This window comes from Zingiber officinale, chromosome 4A, assembly GCF_018446385.1.
Source record: "Zingiber officinale cultivar Zhangliang chromosome 4A, Zo_v1.1, whole genome shotgun sequence".
NCBI classification, from domain to species: domain Eukaryota; kingdom Viridiplantae; phylum Streptophyta; class Magnoliopsida; order Zingiberales; family Zingiberaceae; genus Zingiber; species Zingiber officinale.
The window spans coordinates 129,033,189-129,053,024 of NC_055992.1; the positions used below are offsets into that span (position 1 = coordinate 129,033,189).

Sequence of the window (19,836 nt, forward strand, 5' to 3'; positions counted from 1 at the left end):
CCTCGAGTGATTTGTTGTTAGGGTTTCACTAGGCAAATGTGATCGACTGGTGGAGAGGCCGAGCACGTTCGAGTCAGAGCTGATGCTTAGGGGTTGTGTGAGCACAATGGAGATAGTGGCGAGCATGTTGCGAGTGATGGAGCCAAGTGGAAAGGGGTGGAGGGCATGCTGTTGTTGCTGAGAGCCATGGTGGGCTTCCAGGCGCTCCACCTAAAGCTGACGAAGCCCCGCACCGAACTGAAGAAAAAGAAAGAAATCATTGTGGAAATGTTGACAGCTAGGAAGTCAAATGAGAAGAAGGGAGCTGTCGAGGAACACAATCTGGTACAATTCTATGCTCATAACTTGTTTGTTGTTATTAGTCTTAGAAAGAGCAATATTATTTAACCTGTTTGTTGTTCTGAAAGAGAATTAGTTGTTTAATAACCTGTTTGTTGTTTAAAAGCCTTTCCATTTTGAAGCTATTACTGAAATTGAATTGTACAAATTTGCCCCTTGGGATCTCCCAGGCAAATCTCAATTGCATAACAAAGACCTTGAGTGGTACTTCTTCTGTGCTAGAGATAGAAAATATCCTAATGGCTCTAGAGAAAATCGCACAACTGGAAATGGCTACTAGAAAACTACTGGAAAGGATAAAGATGTTGTTCACAACTCTTCTACCATTGGGATGAGGAAATCTTTGGTTTTTCATGTAGGAAAGCTTCCAAAAGGCATTAGAACTGACTGGATGATGTATGAGTACAGACTAGAAAGCAAGGAACTGGTTGATGCTAGATTCTTTTAGGATGCATATGTTGTCTGCAAAATCTTCTAGAAAAGTGGTTCAGGTCCTAAAATTGGGGAGCAATATGGTGCACCTTTTAACGAAGAGGATTATGATGATGACACAACTACTGAAGATTCTTTTCCTCTTGGTCCATAATCCTTAGATTGTCAGACTACTTTGTTCAATCCTATGACTGAGCAAGCTATGACCTTTGCTATCATTGAGACATCTTCCAACCATGATTTTCTTGAATTTGATGGAATACTGCTGGATGAGTTTTTAGAGTTTCTTAATAACTCTCCACCTAGAGAGAATGCTCATCATGAGGTCCCTGATTCAGTTGTTCCCAATAAAACTGTGGATGAAACCTCTTCAAATGGAGTTGTATGGCTTGTGGTATATTTATAGGCAAAGGGATACATATATAACAGTGACCACTTCTCAATTCTAAGTTATATAGTGAACATCTTCTTTATATCAGTGACCACTTCTCAATTCTAAGTTATATAGTGAACATCTTCTTTATATTTTTCACATCAGATGCAATTAATTAGTTTTATATTAGATTGTGGTCATCTAAGTTATATAATGAACATCTTCTTTATATTTTTCACATCAGATGTAATTAGTTTTATATTAGATTGTGGTCAATGATTATTAATTGGATCGTTACAAAATATTATGATGTAGGAATCAATTTTTTATATTTAGGTTTTTTATTTATTATGTGATGTTTTCTTATACATATATTTTGATAAAATCTCATAATTATTTCATATAAATGAAAAAGGTTTATTCACAAGATGGATAAGAAATGGATGCATCTGCCTTCAAGGCTTGTACCCGAGTATGAAGAAGGGGTTAAAAAATTTATTGCACAAGCTAGGAACTATGCAAAAACACGTAAAGTAATCTTATGTCCTTGCAAGCATTGTAAAAATAAAAAGTATATGAAATTTGACCAAGTGTACGATCACTTAATTATTAAGGGGTTTGATCCTACTTACACTATTTGGGTTTTCCATGATGAAACTTATAACTCACAATCTCAAGATGAAGGTAGTTCAAAAAGAGGATGAATGTAGAGAGGCATATCACTTATATAAGGATGTTTTTGTGCCAGAAGAAAAGGTTGGACACACTCATTTTAGATTTCTTTGGTATTTTATTCCACTCATATGGTTTTTCATAAGCATTTATACTTAAGATCTCCATTTTAGTTTATTCATCTCTTGCTGGTATTTCATCATCTGTTACTCTGTTGCTGTAAGAGTGCTACTGTAAATCAATGACTTTTTATACTTAAGATCTCCTTGTGTTTTTGATTTCTGAATTTAATCGCTCACTCTGAAGCTTATAATCTTCAATTTCAGATTGCTATGACAAAAGCTTTTCTTAATTTTCTTTGGAGTCAGTAAACCTTTCATGCAATGCTGCAGCTAAACCTTCCATTGATTTTTTTATGTTTTCTCTGTGATCTTTGCTGGCATTAAGCTTGTCAGTAGTCTCTCAATTTATGAAGCAGAAACATTGTAATTGTCAAGTGCTTGTAACCTGTTTTAGATCCGTAAGAATGTATGTAAAATGTGTTTAATTTTCGAAATATGTGCCTATGCAATTGTAGCTGTGTTTGCCATTTCTGACTTCGTACCGTGTTATGTTTTTGTTGCTTTGGTTTATTTTTGCTAGTTATTAGTTATTCAAATTCGCTATTGTAGGTTTTTTTCATTTATTTACCAGTTTTGATAATAATTTTTGTGTCATCCTTTGTATTTACTCTGTCTTTGGAACTAAATCAGTATCTGATAATAGTCTGAGGTTTTTTCTCATATGGTCAGTGAACATAAGTCTCTAAAGTTTGTCTGTCTGTTTTAATCTTGCTTAGTATATGAAGTGAGTTTTAAAATTCCTTATTGTTTAAACTTAGTTTTGATAATAATTTTTGTAACACCCTTTGAATTTAGTTGACTTCTGAACTGAACTAAGTTCAGTATAGTTCATTTATTCACATGAAGAAATTTTTATAGTTCATTGATAATAATTTTTGTAACACCCGTGGTATATGAAGCTGTGCATTTCTTTATTCTATTTCAGAATTTTCACATGAGTTGATTTCTTTATTATATGTTGATTTCATTTACATGCATGATATGTTGATGTTCTGTATAGTCATTTATTACATTAATGATAATATATTGAAAGTTTTTTTTTGTTGCAGAAAAAAATATTAGAATGTCTACCCGAATCTCAAAACACAACTAATATTGTTGATGATGCAATTAGCATTGTGTTTGGCAAAGAAGCTCAGGGTAGAGTGCGCGGAATGGGCTTTGGAGTAACACATCGAAAGTTGGAGCTTCTGTGCAACAAAATAGAACGGTTCAACAACTTCAAACTATAGTACAAAATGTTCAACAACAAATGCAAGAAATGAGGCAACAAAATCAACTAGAAATGCAAGAAATGAGGTTTATGTTTTTACAAAGTATGAGACAACAAAATCATCCAGAACAGGTTAGTAAGTAAACAATATATATAAAATAAGTTTGATATGTACACTTAAATGCTTTTGAATTATCATGATGACATTGCTTGACACGATTTGGTTGTAAAATTAGATTGCTAGTGGTGGCATTTGTAGCGGTATTGGGAATGAATTTGGTAGTAATAGCGATATCAATATTGGTGCCAAAAAAAGTGTTTTTCAGGTGATTATCATAAAATTATGTATTTCTGAATCATAAAATTATTACAAAAATATATGTGATTGAATTAATAACTTTGTATTGTTTATTTACAGTCAAATTTGAGAAATGTGAGTCGTGGAGATATCTGTGCTAATACTAAATGTAAGCTGCTTCATTGGTCTGCTGAAGAATTAGTTGTTGCAGAAGGTCGAATTGCATCCACAGATCCAAACACAAAAGTGCATCACGTTATTCTTGGTGGATCATGTTGGAAAGTTTGGGTTGATAAAGTTTTGGTGGAAAAGGTGGACCTAATTCGATCAAATGATGAAATGCAGTTTCTTGATGATGCAATAGGAAGCACGGTTGCATGGTTATCGAAATTTATAGTATTGTGTGATTGATACATAATATACTAATTTGTGTGGATCGTAAGTTTAATTGTTGATATGTAATAACTAGTTTAATCGAAGTTTGTAATAGCTACTCTTGGATCTTAAAATTATTTTTTGGTATAATGAAATGACTTTTATTAATTGTGTGTGGATTGGATTTGTATTTAATTTATTGTGAAATGTTTATTGATTGTTTTAGCATAATGAAATTATTTTGTTTTACATTCATTAGACTATCAGCGGCGCGCATTGCGTGCTGCAGAAAATAGTATCCGAAGCGCACAATGCATGCCGCGGAAATTACTATCCGCGGCATGCATTGTGTGCCGCGGATATTATTTTCCGCGGCGTGCATTGCGTGCCGCGGATACTATTATCCGCGGCGTGCATTGCACGCTGCGGATATTATTTTTTATTTCATGAAAAATACAATCCACAGCGCGTATTGCATGCTGCGGATAGTCTTGTTCCGCGGCGCGCAATGCGCGTCGCGGATAGTATTTTCTGCAGCGCGCAATTCACACCGCGAATAGTATAGGACTTTCAACAGCTTTTAACTGCGCAGCATGCAATGTGCACTGCGAAAAGTGAATTTGCGCGCTGCGAAAAGTGATTTTTGTTGTAGTGCTACTTCATCTCGTCGTTGCCTGACTTGAGCGTCGGAGGGTTGTCATCGAGAACCCCTTCCCGGCCCGGCTTTATTGCAGGTTCGCCGGAGGTCCACGTCATCGGGAGGGCAGCCGAAGACAGCGTAGAGCGCCACGTCCCCAGCGTCCGTCAACTCGACTCTCAGACATGATCAAATTGGCGCCGTCTTTGGAAACGCACCTGAATCCGAACCCGAGACGATGGAAGAAGCTAGATGTGAACACACCGTGACGCTCTCCCAAGAAGAGCTCGACGGGCTCATCTAGGCGCAAGCAGCGAAGATAGTAGAATAGCAACAAAGTGTAGGACCGTGATCATTCGATAGAGGGGGGGGGGGTGAATATCGATTCGAAAAGTCGAGTAAAACTACGCAGCGGAAAAGTAAATGAACACAGTTGTTTTTACTTCGTTCGGAGCCTATGACGACTCCTACTCGAAGGCCCGTGGTCCTTGACCACTTTCGTTGGGCAATCACTAGCAATTCGAATATAATTACAAAATGAATACAGGAAATGCTAGTGAAACAAAGTAATATCGACAAAGAAATTAACTAAAAATCGAAGAAGCACTTTGTCGGAGCTTTGTTGGCGTCGCAGGAACGTAGAGCAGCAGGACCAGCAGTAGAAGAGTTCTCAGATTGATTATTGAAAAAGCTCCATCCCTGGGGCTTCTTTTATATGCTGCTCCGAGCGCCTGGATCCCTTCCGGGCGCCCTGGTGAGACGTGGCAGGTCTAATCAGCGAATTCCACGTGGCGACGACTCGGCCTGGATAAAATTCACCTACGGGCGCCTGGACCTCCGGGCGCCTGGACCTCCGGGCGCCCGGATCCCTTCCGGGCGCCCGGACCTCCTGTTTCCAGAAACTTCCTTTCCTGCAAAACAGAGTTAGTCCGAGGCACATATGTATTCTGCAACACAGATTGTTAACACAATTTATGAAATAGAATTAACGGTAAAAATATGACTTAGATTCCGTCTTTCCGAGACTGGAATCTAGTCACGATCTCGACTTAGATATCGGAAATGGATCTAAGCCGGATCGACGCCTAATGTTCCCTTCCCGGGAACGCGTCCTCGCAGTCACTCCCCTCCAGTGACTTACCTCACTTACCTGCCAGACGTCCGGTCAGCCCGTCGACCCGTCTCGCCAGCTATCTAGTCAGTCCGTCGACCTAGCTGGACTTCTCGCCAAGCATCCGATCAGCCCGTTGACCCGCTTGGACTTCTCGCTAGCTATCCGGTCAGCCCGTCGACCTAGCTGGACTTCGTGCCAGACATCCGGTCAGCCCGTCGACCTGTCTGGACTTCCCCTGCACACTCGATCAAAGTGTCAGACAACAACAAACTAACTTAACCTATTTGTCATTCATCAAAACCTAGGTTAGACCGTTAGTGCTACCCGCACCAACACAAAGGGCTCACGTTGAGCGGCTGGCACAGCAGGCCACCTCAGCGTCAGGTGGCTGAGCGACACTAGAAGATCGACCGGAGCAATTTTCTACGTGGGCGTAGAATAGAGGGCAAACCGGTACACCAGGAGAGGCACCCGCTACCCCTATTCCATTCCATCGAGCCCTGTTCCAGACTCCGTCCGAACTGGCCCAAGCCAACCAAGGATCATCTGATGAAGCGCCCGTGCGGGAGGCCGGGAAGGGAAAGACACCTCGAACCAAGTCATCCCCCGAGCGGATCAATCGCCAGTTCTCTGAGGCGATTCTACAAGACCCGCTCCCAAAGCATTACGCTCCTCTAGCGATCGGAGAGTACAATGGTACAACCGACCCGGACGACTACCTCGGTAAGTTCGACAACGCCGCTACACTCCATCAATACACCGACGGAGTCAAATACAGGGTCTTCCTCACCACCCTGTCCGCCTCCGCACAACGTTGGTTCCGGAGGTTGCCGAACGGATCGATTCGAAGTTTCAAGGATTTCTGAACGGTTTTCCTCCACCATTTTGCGAGCAGCAGGCGCTACCAAAAGACCAGCGTCAGTCTGTTCTCCATGAAGCAAGGGGCCAGAGAGACTCTCCGAGCTTACATCAAGCGATTCAACCAGGTCGCTCTGGACATCCCCGCAGTCTCATCCGAGACCATGATGCACGCCTTCACCCAGGGGCTGACGGATGGTGACTTCTTTGCCGAGCGGAGGCCTCAAGTCATTCATCAACCACGTGGCGAGGGGATGAGGTCGCATCAGGAATCAAGGTCGCACGCTGTCCAACACGTGGCGACCGAACGACCTAAGCCGAAAGGAAAGGTATGGACCTCCCATGTTTTGTTCACTTCATCAGTCGGCAACCTATAACACCCGCGACTGTCGGAGTCTCGCCTCGGTCAATAAGCCAAGGAGCTATCGTCGTCGATCGCCTTCGCCTGATCGACGGCACAATCATCAAAATGACGAACGGCGAGTAGCCAGACAGTCACCCGAGCAGCGACACCCGCACCAACTAAGAAGCAACCCTCGAGCCTCCCATGAGCGAGCCAGACCGTCTGCTCGGGAGGAAGAAAATAGAAGCAACACTGCTGGGGGGAAATAAACATCATCGCTGGTGGGCCAACCAGCGGTGACTCCAACCGAGCCCGCAAGTCGTACGCCAGACGGCTGGAGATCCATGCCGTGGGATGCAGCCGAGAAAAGGCGAACGGGCCCGAGATCAGCTTCGGCCCTGGCGACCTCGAGGGAGTTGAAGTGCCTCACGATGACACCCTCATCATCCGAGCGGTAATAGTAAACTACACTATTCATCACATCTTTATTGACACTGGGAGCTCGGTCAACATCATTTTCAAGAAGGCGTTCGACCAACTTCAGATCGACAGGGCTGAACTGCTGCCTATGACAACGCCCCTGTTCGGATTCACTCGTAACAAGGTTTAGCCGGTCGGCCAGATGAAATTGGTTATTTCGCTCGATGAAGAGCCGCTCAGAAGGACGCGGACCACAAACTTCATCGTAGTGAACGCACACTCGGCGTACAACGTCATCTTGGGCCGACCAGCCCTTAGTGAATTCCGGGGTGTCGTCTCAACATTCTATCAGAAGATCAAGTTCCCTGTCAAAGACCAAGTGGGAGAGGTCAGAGGCGATCAGTTGGCAGCACGACGCTGCTATGTGGAGATGGTCCAAGCCGAGTCGAGGTCCGCTCGGAAGACCCCCCGGATCGAGGTAAATGCTATAACTGAAAGACCTCCCACCTTAGTTTATGAAGAAAAAGAAGAAGTGTAGATCCGGGATGGTCGACCGGAGGCCACCACCTTCGTTACATCAGACCTCGAAGCAAGCTCGAAGGAGGAGCTGATCAGGTGCCAACAACGCAACAACGACGTCTTTGCATGGTCAACACACGAGCTACCAGGCATCTCACCGAGCGTCGCGCTGCACGAGCTCCATGTCCGGCCGGACGCTCGTCCCGTCAAGCAGAGGAAGAGGGACTTCAGTGCCGAACAGAACGTCATCATCTGAGCGGAAGTCGAGAAACTCATGGAGGTCAGCCACATACGAGAGGTGTAGTTCCCAAGCTGACTAACGAATATGGTACTGGTCTCCAAGCTGGGTAATAAGTGGAGGGTCTGCATCGACTTCCGGGATCTGAATAGAGCATGCCCGAAAGACTTTTATCCTCTGCCCCGAATTGACTAGATGGTAGACTCAACCGCTGGATGCGAGCTGATATGCATGTTAGATGCTTATCAGGGTTACCACCAACTGCCGCTCGCCCGAGAAGACCAGGAGAAAGTGAGTTTCATTACAGTGGGTGGCACCTACTGCTATAACGTCATGCCGTTCGGACTAAAGAACGTCGGTGTCACATACCAGCGGCTCATGAACAAAGTATTCCGAAAGCAGATCGGGCGAAACCTGGAGGTATACGTTGATGACATACTTATTATATCAATCTGAGCGGTCAACCTTTGTCTAGATATAGAGGAAACCTTCAGGACGCTGAGGACATACGGGGTCAAGCTAAATTCCCAGAAGTGTCTATTCGGAGCAAAAAGTGGACGCTTTCTAGGGTATATCGTTACCGAGTGGGGCATAGAGGTAAATCCCAGTAAAGTGAAAGCGTTGCAAGACATGCCGCCTCCCAGAAATATGAAGGAAGCTCAGCGCCTTACGGGATGAATAACCGCACTGTCCAGATTCATTTCGAAGACCGCCGACCGGAGCTTGCCCTTTTTCAAGATTCTGCGCTGAGCCACTAAGTTCAAATGGGATGCAGAGTGCGATAAAGCCTTCAAAGAGTTCAAAGTATACCTCAATTCCTTACCTGTGTTAGCCAAGCCGGTCGCCGAGGAAGCCCTTAGAGTTTACTTGTCCTCGACTGAATATGTCGTCGGGTTGGCTCTTGTGAAGCCGGACGGTGAAAAACAACTTGTGTACTTCTTAAGCCACATACTAAAGGATGCTGAGTCTCGCTACACTAGTCTCGAGAAATTAGCTTTTGCGCTGGTACTCGCCGCTCGAAGACTCCGCCCTTATTTCCTGGCACACCCGATCGTTGTGATGACAAACAACCCCCTGGGAAGGGTCCTTCTTAATCCAGAGGCGTCCGGTCGGCTAAATAAATGGACCACAGAACTTAGCGAATTCGACATACGGTATCAACCCTGGACGGCCATCAAGGCGCAGTCGCTAGCAGACTTTGTCACTGAGGTACAAGATCCCGAGCCCGAAGCCACCTGGAAAGTGTACGTGGATGGATCGTCCACTCGGCAAGGAAGTGGGATCGGTATGCTGTTAATCTCCCCCCACGAGGAACGGATGCACTTGTCTGTATGGCTGGATTATCGAACGACCAATAATGAAGCAGAGTATGAGGCGCTGATAGTGGACCTACAGGCCGCTCGGTTGTGGGAGCCAGCAAGGTCTTGATTCATTCAGATTCACAGTTGGGTGCTCATCAACTTTCGGGAGCATTCGAGATAAGCAACGTCAGGCTCAAGCTTTATGCGGGAGCCTTCAAAAAACTGAAGGCCAGTTTTCGAGAGGTGCTCATCCAGAAGATCCCCAGAGCGGAGAATCAGGCTGCGAATGAGCTGGCTAAGCTAGCTAGCTCGATATCCCTGATCGTCATCCAAGAGTCGATCGAGCAGGTATCTCTGGTCGCCCACATCGACTGGATGGAGAGGCTCACATTTCCAAATGACTGACGAACGACTATAGTAGATTTTCTAAAGTCAGGAGCAACACCTTCCGATCGGGAGGAAGCACATCTGCTTAGGAGGAAAGCTGGTCAGTTCATCCTCATTGGCGATCAGCTCTACAAAAAGGCGTTCTTCAGGCCTCTACTCAAATGTGTTGGTCCGGAGGATGTAGACTATATTCTACAAGAGGTGCAGCAAGGCTCATGCAGCGGGCATCCGGGCGGCCGCTCGTTAGCGAGAAAGATTCTTTTGGCCGGCTACTTTTGGCCAACTTTACAGGAGGATGCCGCTCGGACGGTCGCCACGTGCTTATCTTGCCAGAAATACCATAGCTTCTCACATCATCCCGCGGAGGAGCTAAAGACATCCACAGTGTCCTGCCCTTTCGATCAATGGGGCATGGACATTATGGGACCATTTCCAATGATAACCGGACAGTGGAGGTTCTTACTAGTAGCGGTCAACTATTTTTCTAAGTGGATCGAGGCCAAGCCAATGGCTAAAATAACCGAGCAGGTGGTCAAGAAATTCATCTGGCAGCATATCATCTATCGGTTCGGCATCCCGCGGCGGCTCATCTCTGACAATGAAAGGCAGTTCTCGGGTCAGCAACTCAAGAAGTGGTGCGAGGGGTACGACATCCAACAGACCTTCACCTCTGTCACGTATCCCCAAAGCAATGGGCAAGCTGAAGTCGTCAATTGAGAGATCCTGCGAGTTCTTCGGGCTCGGCTCGACCACGACGGTGGGAGTTAGGTAGACGAGCTGCCCGGTGTATTATGGGCACTCCGAACAATGCCTAAGGAAGGAACGGGAATGACCCCATTCCACCTGGTGTATGGTGGGGAGGCCATCGTCCCAGTGGAGGTCGGGATAGAATCCGATCGGACCCAACACTACGACAAAGACAATGCCGAGCGGAGGCACTTGGAGCTGGACCTGGTGGATGAGACGCGAGCCAAGGCTGCCGTCTTGATGGCGTACCGGTAAAGAATGAAGCAAAACTACAACAGGCGGGTAATTCCTAGATCTTTTCAGGTCTGCGACCTTGTCTGGAAGAAAGTCAAGCGGTTGGCGATGTCACTAAGCTGGGAGCTCCTTGGGTTGGACCTTTCAAGGTTGTAGAAAAGCTCCGTTCGAGCGCATATTACCTCGAGGACGATGACGAGCGGAAGCTAGAGTGACCGTGGAGTGCAAGCCGCCTCCAACCGTACCGAGCTAGATGAAAGGTGCACCAATGTAATATGCGATATACTTATTATCCTCTTTATTTCCTTCAACCGTAGGGAGTAAAATCAAAAAGGTTTTGCAAAATTACGGTCGAGCGGCCAATCTAGAGTCGAACCAGCGATTATAAACCTCCCGGCCTGAAGACCGTCAAGCGGCGACGTTAAACTCTAGGGTCGAAGCGGCGACCATAAATACCCCATTCGGAAGACTGTCGAGCGGCGACGTTAAACCCTAGAATCAAACTGACGACTATAAACCCTCCGGTCTGAAGACCGCCGAGTGGCGACGTTAAACCCTAGGTTGAACCGGCGACTATAAACCCTCCGGCCTGAAGACCGTCGAGCGACGACATTAAACTCTAGAGTCGGAACCGACGACTATAAACCCCCCGGCCTGAAGACCGTCGAGCGGCGACGTTAAACCCTAGAGTCAAACCGGTGACTATAAATCCTCCGGCCTGAAGACCGTCGAGCGGTGACGTTAAATTCTAGAGTCAGAACCGGCGACTATAAACCCCCCCCCCCGGCCTGAAGACCGTCGAGCGGCAACGTTAAACTCTAGGGGCGAAGCGGCGACCATAAATATCCCGCTCGAAAGACCATCGAGCGCCGATGTTAAACTCTAGAGTCGGAACCGTCGACTATAAACTCTTCGGCCAGAAGACCGTCGAGCGACGACGTTAAACTCTAGAGCCGAACCGGAGGCTATTAAAAATCCAGCTCGAAGATCACCGACCGGTAACTATAAAGTTCAGCCTCGGCATCGCTTAAACCTAACAAGATTTAAAGTAGTCTCGCCGAGCGATAGCTCGAAGATCGAAAGATGAAGGCTCTCACGAATTCGGTAACGATCAAGGGAATAGATAACTCGCCCAAATACACAGCAATAGAGCAAGCAGACGAAGAAATTCATTAATCAAAATAAAGCCGAATGGCTAGTACACAAAATGAAATAGGCCGAACGGCCATTACACAGCCACGACTTCACTCTAGATAATTTAAAATCTCATCCGGAATCATGGTTAGAAGATCAGCATGATCGCGGACAGGAATAGTGAAATCCTCAGGGAGCCGACCCTTCGTCTTCAGGTAGTCAGCTGTGGCAGTGATGGCCAGCTCGAACACGTGGACCAACCGAGCGCAGGTTTTCTCTACGAATTTCTCCGAGCGGATGTAGTTCTGCTGCATGACAGCGACTCGGCTAGGCTCGGGCTCTTGATATTCCTTGAAGGCAGCTCGGGAGGCCTCCAGTGCGTCTTGAAAGGTCTTCAGATCAGCCTGGAGAGTGACCACCTCCGCCGAGCGACCAGCCTTCTCTGCGGTGAGTAGATCAGTCAGCTCCTTTACCTTCAGCTCGAGCCTCGACATTCTTCGCCTCCAAGTCGGTGATGGCTTGATTCTTCTTGGTGGTGGCCAAAGTGATCTTCCTGTCGTATGTTTTGACCTGTTTCTCGAGCTGGTCCACCCTAGTCTGTAGGCCCGAGGATTTGTGCTGCTCGGCCTCTAGTAGTTTGTTGGTCTTATCCAGGTCGGCCTTCAGCTCGGCATAAGAAGAGCCTTGAGGAGGAGCCCCACCAGAGACCTTGAGCATTTTAAACTCCTCTTCGAGGAGAGCCAAGCAGTTGCATACCGCTATACTTTCCACCCAATACTGCAACCAGGTCCGAAGGGAAATAGTCAGTACCGAACGGAGAGGAAGAAATGAAGGCTTGTGATAAAAGTTACCCCGGTGGTTTGTTGCAGATAGTTGTTGCCAAGCAGCCTCGGGGGCATCAAACCAACACGCGCCCGGGCGTCCTCCCAGACCTTCGCCAGCAGTCCCCAGATGGTTATTTGGTGTTCAGGACTCATCGGCCGCTCAGCCGCTTGCAGATATTCCTCCATCGGTAGATGAAGGATGGCCTTGATTGTCCTGCGTCCGCTCAGTGCAGATTGAGCAGACGTTGAAGGGGCGGAGGACTGGCCGACCGGCTAAGAGCAAATAAGATATCGCCTGATTGCCCGTGGAGCCGGAGGGAATGAGCTAATAGGTTGAGTAGCGACAGGGTCGGAGGGCCAATCCCCTTGAGATGGGGTCCGATCAGAAGACAGCGCTCCCCGCAGTCGCTGGAGCTAGAGGAGGATCGTCCATCTACTCGGACACGTGAACAGCTGAGGTGGCCGAGCGGGTTGGTGTGCCCATTCGGCGATGTTTGCGCCCAACCAACAGAAGTTCGTCGTCGGAAGATTCAGCCTCCTTAGGGCGAGTGGCGGGTTGAGTGCTCGATGGAGCGGTTTCTCCTGCTGCATCGGTGGTGATGGTTCGAGCGGCAGACGCATCACCCGCCGTCTGCGCCTCTTCGCTCTCACCTTCATGAGAGCCGACCAGGGCAATGCCAAGCCTCTCCACCTCCTGCGCTGCAGCTGCCTCTATCTCGGCAGCCTTGCGTTTCAGCATGCCGAGCACCATTGATTTCATCATGGTCGCAGCTGCAAGAAAGAGAAAAGAAATTAGTTAGACTCAAAGAAAGGGAGAGAAAGTTATTTCTTACCAGGGTCGTTCGGAAGTCGCGTTCGAATCGGGCTTAGGCCAAACAAATACAACATCCCTTTGGGTAGCAGCTTGTGGATGTCCAGCTTCAGCCCGGCAAGCAGGTTAGCCGCATGTAGAAAAGCAGACTCGGTCCTATACCTTTTCAGGTCGGGGGGAGGTAGCAGAGCAGTTTGCCATTGGGTTCGGAAAGGTGGTGGCTCGAGAAAACTCAAAAAAAAAAAAATAGTCTTTCCAGTGCTTGTTGGAAGTAGGCATTTTATCGAAGAAAACCAGGCCGATCCGCAATTGAAACAAGAAGGTGCGGATTTCGGACTGCTTGGGATAATAAAAATAATGAAAGATCTGAGGCTTAAGGGGGATGTTGTGCATCTGGAAGAGCACAACTACGCCGCACAGTAACCTAAAAGAATTGGGCACAAGTTGGCCGAGCGGAATGCGAAAATAGTTGCAAACTTCTATGATGAAGGGGTGAATGGGAAACCTAAGGCCGGCTACAAATTGGTCGCGAAAGAAAGTAACAGTGTCGATCGGTGGGTCATGGGGTCGGTCGGACGGCTCGTCCAGGGTAAGCTTGTGGTCATCAGGGATGTCATAGGCATTGATCAAGTTACAGGCATCTCCCGAGTCGAACCGGCTCTCCATGGCATGGTACCAGAGGCCAGGAGAAGGGTCAGAGGCACTGGCGATGACCGGAGAAGGAAAAACTTGATGTTTTTGCTAGTGGTTCAACAGAGAAAGACCGACGAGAATAGGAACAGAGAGAAAACCAAAACGAAGGAATACGGCGACAAGTTAAAGCAATGAAGAAGCTTACTAGGAAGCGAAACGTAAAGGAGAAGGGTGCCGAGAGTTCGCCAGAGCGCCGAGAGAGCAACTTGCCAGAGAGCTGGGCACGAAAGGAATCACCAAAGCACGGAGGCAGTAATGATGGAGCAGAAGTTGGCTTCGGGGTTTTATAAACGTTTAGCCCGGCCAGCCAGAACCGTCCGATTTAGGTCACCAGAATCGAGGCTTGCATCCGACCGTGAAATTCGAACAGTCGCGTGTCCCATCGGAGCTGACACCTTTGCCGTACAATGATGGCGGGGACTCCACGTGTCGCCAGGTTATTGGGTAGCATTTAAGGGAGACCATTACCCGGCGTGGTCGCATGCTCATTGTTAATAAGGGGGATTTGTACGAATTCCAAAGGGATCTCGATGATGATAGCTTTTGACCGCGAGCAGTTTGGACATAGAGCAAAAAGATTTAACAAGTGCGAGCGCACTTTTCACCGACCGGCTAGCGACGGCTCGGCCAAGCGGGTCGCCCGAGCCCACCTCAATCCCTCCATCATCGCTGCCGGACGACCAGCAAAACGCTAAACTAGTCTAGTCAGTCGGACTTACAGCCTCTTTCGACTAGACTTGAGAGGGAGACACGTGATCCGGTGGTAAGCATAGGGGGACCCACATGGGCAGTGGTCAACGACATGTGAAGGTCAAAGTCAAGAGGGTCAACTTAAGGATTTTGCCGATTGGAGAGAGATAAAGTTCGATCGGCCGGGATAGCGCGAGGGCCGGCGCGAAGATAGCTCAACCATGGGTCGGTCTTCCGATGCTCACAATTTGCCCACAGAGTAGTTGCTGCGCCGAGCGACCCGTCTGCTCGGTTGAGCGTTGACCAACTAAAGAACGCATTCCCGTCCGAGTGACCAAGGGGCCTTCCCGCTCGGTTTGGCACGCCTCTGCGCCTGACCGCCTGGGCTGCTGGGCGGACCCGGAAACAGACAAGAGGCGTAAAAAAGGACGAAGGAGGCAGACAGCTGGTGGTATCCTCCTCGACCCAGGTGCCGCCAACAGACAGCATGGTCGGCTACTAGGCTGGACAGAGAATCGTACGGTGGAAGTTTCCACTGTCATGTCAGAGATATGCTCGGACAGTTATGGTATGACGTCAGACACACTTTTCTGACACATCCATTCCGAGTTATGTTTAGAAGAGCGTGCACGCCTCAAGAAGCGTGCATGCACCTCTCAAGAAGCGTGCGTGCACCTCCCAGGGGTCCTATATAAGGACCCCCAGACTTCAACGGAGGTATGCGCGATTCATCATTGTAGCTACTGTCTCATTACTCTGCTTCTACTTCATCTCGTCGTTGCCTGACTTGAGCGTCGGAGGGTCATCGTCGGAAACCCCTTCCCGGCCCGGCTTTGTTGCAGGTTCGCCGGAGGTCCACGTCATCGGGAGATCAGCCGAAAACAGCGTAGAGCGCCACGTCCCCAACATCCGTCGACTCGACTCTCGGACAGGATCACAGAAAGGTTCAATATTTACACGTATGTGATTCATGTGAATTCATAAAAAATAAAATCAGTGTAGATGGTTTTATACATGGAAATTTAGCAACAGATTTGATACACAAAATGAATCACTCTAAACAGAAAGAAAAAAAAAAAAAACATCGCAGTGTAGATGGATTCACAAAAGTAGTCACCCTGAACCAAGTGACTGACCAAATATAGAGTGGGGTTCTTCTGTGCAAGTCGTGGCTTCATCTCGGCAAACAACGAACGTACTCTGAACATGGACCATGAACTTAATCACATAAAAGAGCAACATGAATTTGAGGGATAGATGGAAGGAAGGGACCAAGCTTTTCTGCATTCTGGATGAGGCATTGTCTTTTGTGCGCTTTGCGGCTGATACTCACACCAAGAAAAAAATTCAATGTGTCGTGAACTTCATCCACTCGAAATTACAGCTCAAGCTCATTGCGAGGAATGCACAAAGCCACTCAAAGAAGGAAATACTAAAGTTTCGCTGAGCACAAAAAGCACAAGGGTCAACTCAAAGAAGAAAATTGTGCTGATCATTGTTCGGTCAACTGTCCATCCAAAGATTGTAATGCCTCCGGGGTTGGACTGCAGATAAATAACTGTAAAAGCAATAGGGAAACATAAGGAGGGAACGGAGAGCCAACAGAAACAAATCTGTATCGAGGGTACTCTCAACAGATATTTTGTCATGAGCTATGCTGCAAAAAAAGAAACAATGTACCGTAGCACCTTTTGGCAGTTGAGAAGAACTATGCACATAGTTAATAAAGAGAATTTAGGCAAAGCAAGCTTCATACCATATGCCTCAGCAGATAAATAACAATTATGCTTGAATATCAATTGCGTTAGCTAGTTGAAAATGCAAAATGTCAGTATTTCTTAATGAAAAAAAAATTATTTGAAGACTTCTATCACCAAACATTTGATACAAAAGCTATTCACTTTCTTGCATGTCTGTGGATGGTAGCAAATTATTTCTAGAATTTGAAGTTCTTTAGAATTTGCCATGACATGATGACAAGATATCAGGTCCAGACTTTGATACTGCTTAATAGCTTTAGTCCACCAGGGCCTATGTCGGATGCTTTATACCTCAAAAAGAATTTCTAAACAATATAGAGAAAAAAGTAAATGCTACATACCAAGAGCTTGCCGTTTGTGATATGAGGGCATAAAGGAAGCCAGATGAGCATTATTAAACGTTGTGGAATTTTCTAGTGATTCCAGATCATTCTCAGAATAATCTCTCGACGAGGAACACACTGAAACATCCTCCATATTCCCTGATACACTTGTATCCTGCACTTGCGATTTAGTCGGACAGCATGTTGCATAGGCATGCCATCTACTAGCTAAGGATCCGATGCGTTGAGCCCTATGGGAAATTTTGGATGCTGCATTTAAACAGAGAACTATAACAACAACTTGAACAACAGATGAAACCTGTTAATATAAAAATATAAATTAATTTCCATATTCTAAGGTATCTTTGAAGAAAAACCAGGAACTTGTATGTGAAAATAAAAAGGACTAGTATACCAGTTTTAACTTACAGCTAAGCTTCCAGCATTAGTGAAATTGATCTTCCCACTATATCTAGTGATTTGAAAAAGGGTGGCAAATTGACTGACTGTGACAACTGAGAAAATGGAAAGCAGAAATATGCGGAACCTATGACTTATTTTTGAAAGATAGAAATGTAGGCGCGCATGTTCCTCCAAACACTCAAAAGTTTCTACATCTCTTTCCAAAAGCTTTCCATAGTCTTCGAAGTGAATAATTTGTAAATTACATATAAGATTGAACGACATACAAGCTGATAAAAGAATGATTGTTAAATAAACCCATGAAATCATTGAAGCTACCAAAACTGTTGTTGATCTCCATGTGGTCTCATAGAAGGTATACACAAAGCGGATAATTTCACGGGCGGTCATTACAAGAAAGCATGGCAATATCCACCAAAGTAGCAAATGAAAGAATTCCTGCCATTTGATACACAATAAATCCTCAGTCAAGATCAATGAGAGGTAAGAGTTTATCAGCCCAAACTGACCACATTGTCTTCCAACATCATCATTTACCATAAGGATAATATATGTTGATTTGAAAATGAATTTACATATTATGATTAATTTTTATTATAACAAACAATGAAAATATTTCCTTAACTCTCCCTGATATACATTCAAACCACGTTTAATGAGACTTCTAAGAAATAAATTCTCATGCAGGCAAATTCTAATTTAAGAAAACAATAAAAAGATAACGGGTCATTGTCAAAGTACAATGAAGTCAACTAGACAAGGAAAGAAATATGCTTCCTCAGGTACATAAACGTTCTTGATATACTATTTGAAATTGTTCATTCATTATACATCCAAACCATGTTTAATGAGACTTCTAAGAAGTAAATTCTCATGCAGGCGAATTATAATTTAAGAAAACAATAAAAAGACAACGGGCCATTGTCAAAGTCCAATGAAGTCAACTAGACAAGGAAAGAAATATACTTCCTCAGGTACATAAAAGTTCTTGATATACTATTTGAAAATGTTCATTCAATCAAATAAATATTAATTGAACCTATTAAGGGACAAATAGAGAAGACGTGTGACATCTAGAAGCGGCACAAGCACATCAAATGAACTCATTTATTTCAATCAGATAGCTGATTTTCTTCTTACAGCTTATAGTGCAGTAATATCTGCTACTCTCACTTGTTAACCCAAATAGACTATGATTCACTGAGTGATGGAGTCATAAAAAAAAAAGAGCAGCCCGGTGCATGATGGAGTCATATCCATGTAAATTAAAACTCTAAACGTAGCCCAAAATGCAATAAAGGAATTAGTAACTAGTGTTAGATAATCAAATTTGCAGCATTTCTTTTCGCCAAATGCTTCCAAGCGACTAAGGTCCGTGAAAACAAACAAAAAAGTCACACATAATTTTCCTTAGCCAACAATTGATCCAATGTATTTAAACAAGAACAATAAAACGAGAAAATTATTTCCATAAATCTCACCATTCATTAAAAAGCCCCAAGGTTCAATTTCTTTGTCCATGCTGATTTTTTTGGTTATTATCAGCCTTGAACAATAAGAAACATTTTTATATCAGTTGATCAATTTAGTTTAAAGCAGAATCATGAAACGAGATAATCTATTTGCATAATTCACACTATTCGTTCAAAAGCTCCAGAGTATCAATTTTTTGGCCATGCTTATCTGATTGATTATTGTCAACCGTGATCGATCCGAAACAATTTTTTAGCAATTGCTGTGCTATAACAGCAAGATAAAGGAAAAGGGAGACGATCGATCTGAGAAGCAAAAGAAAAATCGCAAAAACCCAACCTGGATTTTGCGGACATACTCCTTCTGAAATCTCTGGACATGGCCGTGGTGCTGATCCACGAACAAGAATCTCCGAATCCCGTACTTGAGAAGGTTATGCGAGATGCAAACAAGGGAGACGGCGGCGAGAGAGACCTCAGAGAGGAGGACGCAGAGCTCGAACTGCTCCACTTTGTACTCCTCGCAGACGGAGGGAGAGCACTGGGAGAGGAATATTGCGGCACATGGGACGGCAACTCCGAGAAGGAGGAAGGCGGCCCAGGATGCGGCGATGTGGGCCTGCGAGGAGGTGGAGTCAGGGAAACCGAGCAGACAGAGGAAGCCCTCGAGGCGGTGGAGCGCAACGTCAATATCATCCAACCCGCCCTCATCCGAAGTAGCCACCAGCGGAGCGTTGTCTGCGCCGGCGTCCATGGCCGACCACGATTTGCTCAAGAAAGAGAATGAACGCACGTAGGTAGAGTGAGAAGTCCTGGTTTTTAAAGCGATCCAGCTGACGACTTTGTGATGACACGAGTTGAGACACGAAGGCGCATGCTCCCAGGCCCCAGCACCACGGCGATGTGACTAAACTCGTGGTTCGAGCCGTTTGTTACTGGTAAATGCCCTAATTAAGAGCGTCGTGGTTTTCTATTTGAAAGAAAAATAATTAATAAATTTAATTCCCAAAAATTATAGGAAAAAAGAATCTCCCGGATCGATTCAAAGCTTCTGAATTTTGACCCAAACAAACATCTTTGTGTT

The 19,836-nt window shown here is 45.6% G+C and overlaps 2 protein-coding genes and 1 pseudogene across 2 annotated transcripts; 2 read left to right on the forward strand and 1 right to left on the reverse strand.

Annotated features, from left to right (window-relative positions):
• Positions 1 to 186: 186 nt before the first annotated feature.
• On the forward strand, positions 187 to 1,177 carry LOC121972783 (annotated as a pseudogene).
• A 1,932-nt stretch (positions 1,178 to 3,109) lies between these two features.
• LOC121973668 lies at positions 3,110 to 3,915 on the forward strand. Its single transcript, XM_042525056.1, has 3 exons — positions 3,110 to 3,283; positions 3,388 to 3,477; positions 3,570 to 3,915. Exons 1-3 carry the CDS (start codon positions 3,191 to 3,193, stop codon positions 3,858 to 3,860), a joined length of 474 nt encoding a protein of 157 aa, XP_042380990.1. The 5' UTR covers positions 3,110 to 3,190; the 3' UTR covers positions 3,861 to 3,915.
• A 12,250-nt stretch (positions 3,916 to 16,165) lies between these two features.
• LOC121972784 lies at positions 16,166 to 19,506 on the reverse strand. Its single transcript, XM_042524418.1, has 4 exons — positions 19,093 to 19,506; positions 17,287 to 17,718; positions 16,876 to 17,176; positions 16,166 to 16,332 (listed from the first exon to the last, which is right to left on the reverse strand). Exons 1-4 carry the CDS (start codon positions 19,504 to 19,506, stop codon positions 16,166 to 16,168), a joined length of 1,314 nt encoding a protein of 437 aa, XP_042380352.1.
• Positions 19,507 to 19,836: the final 330 nt, after the last annotated feature.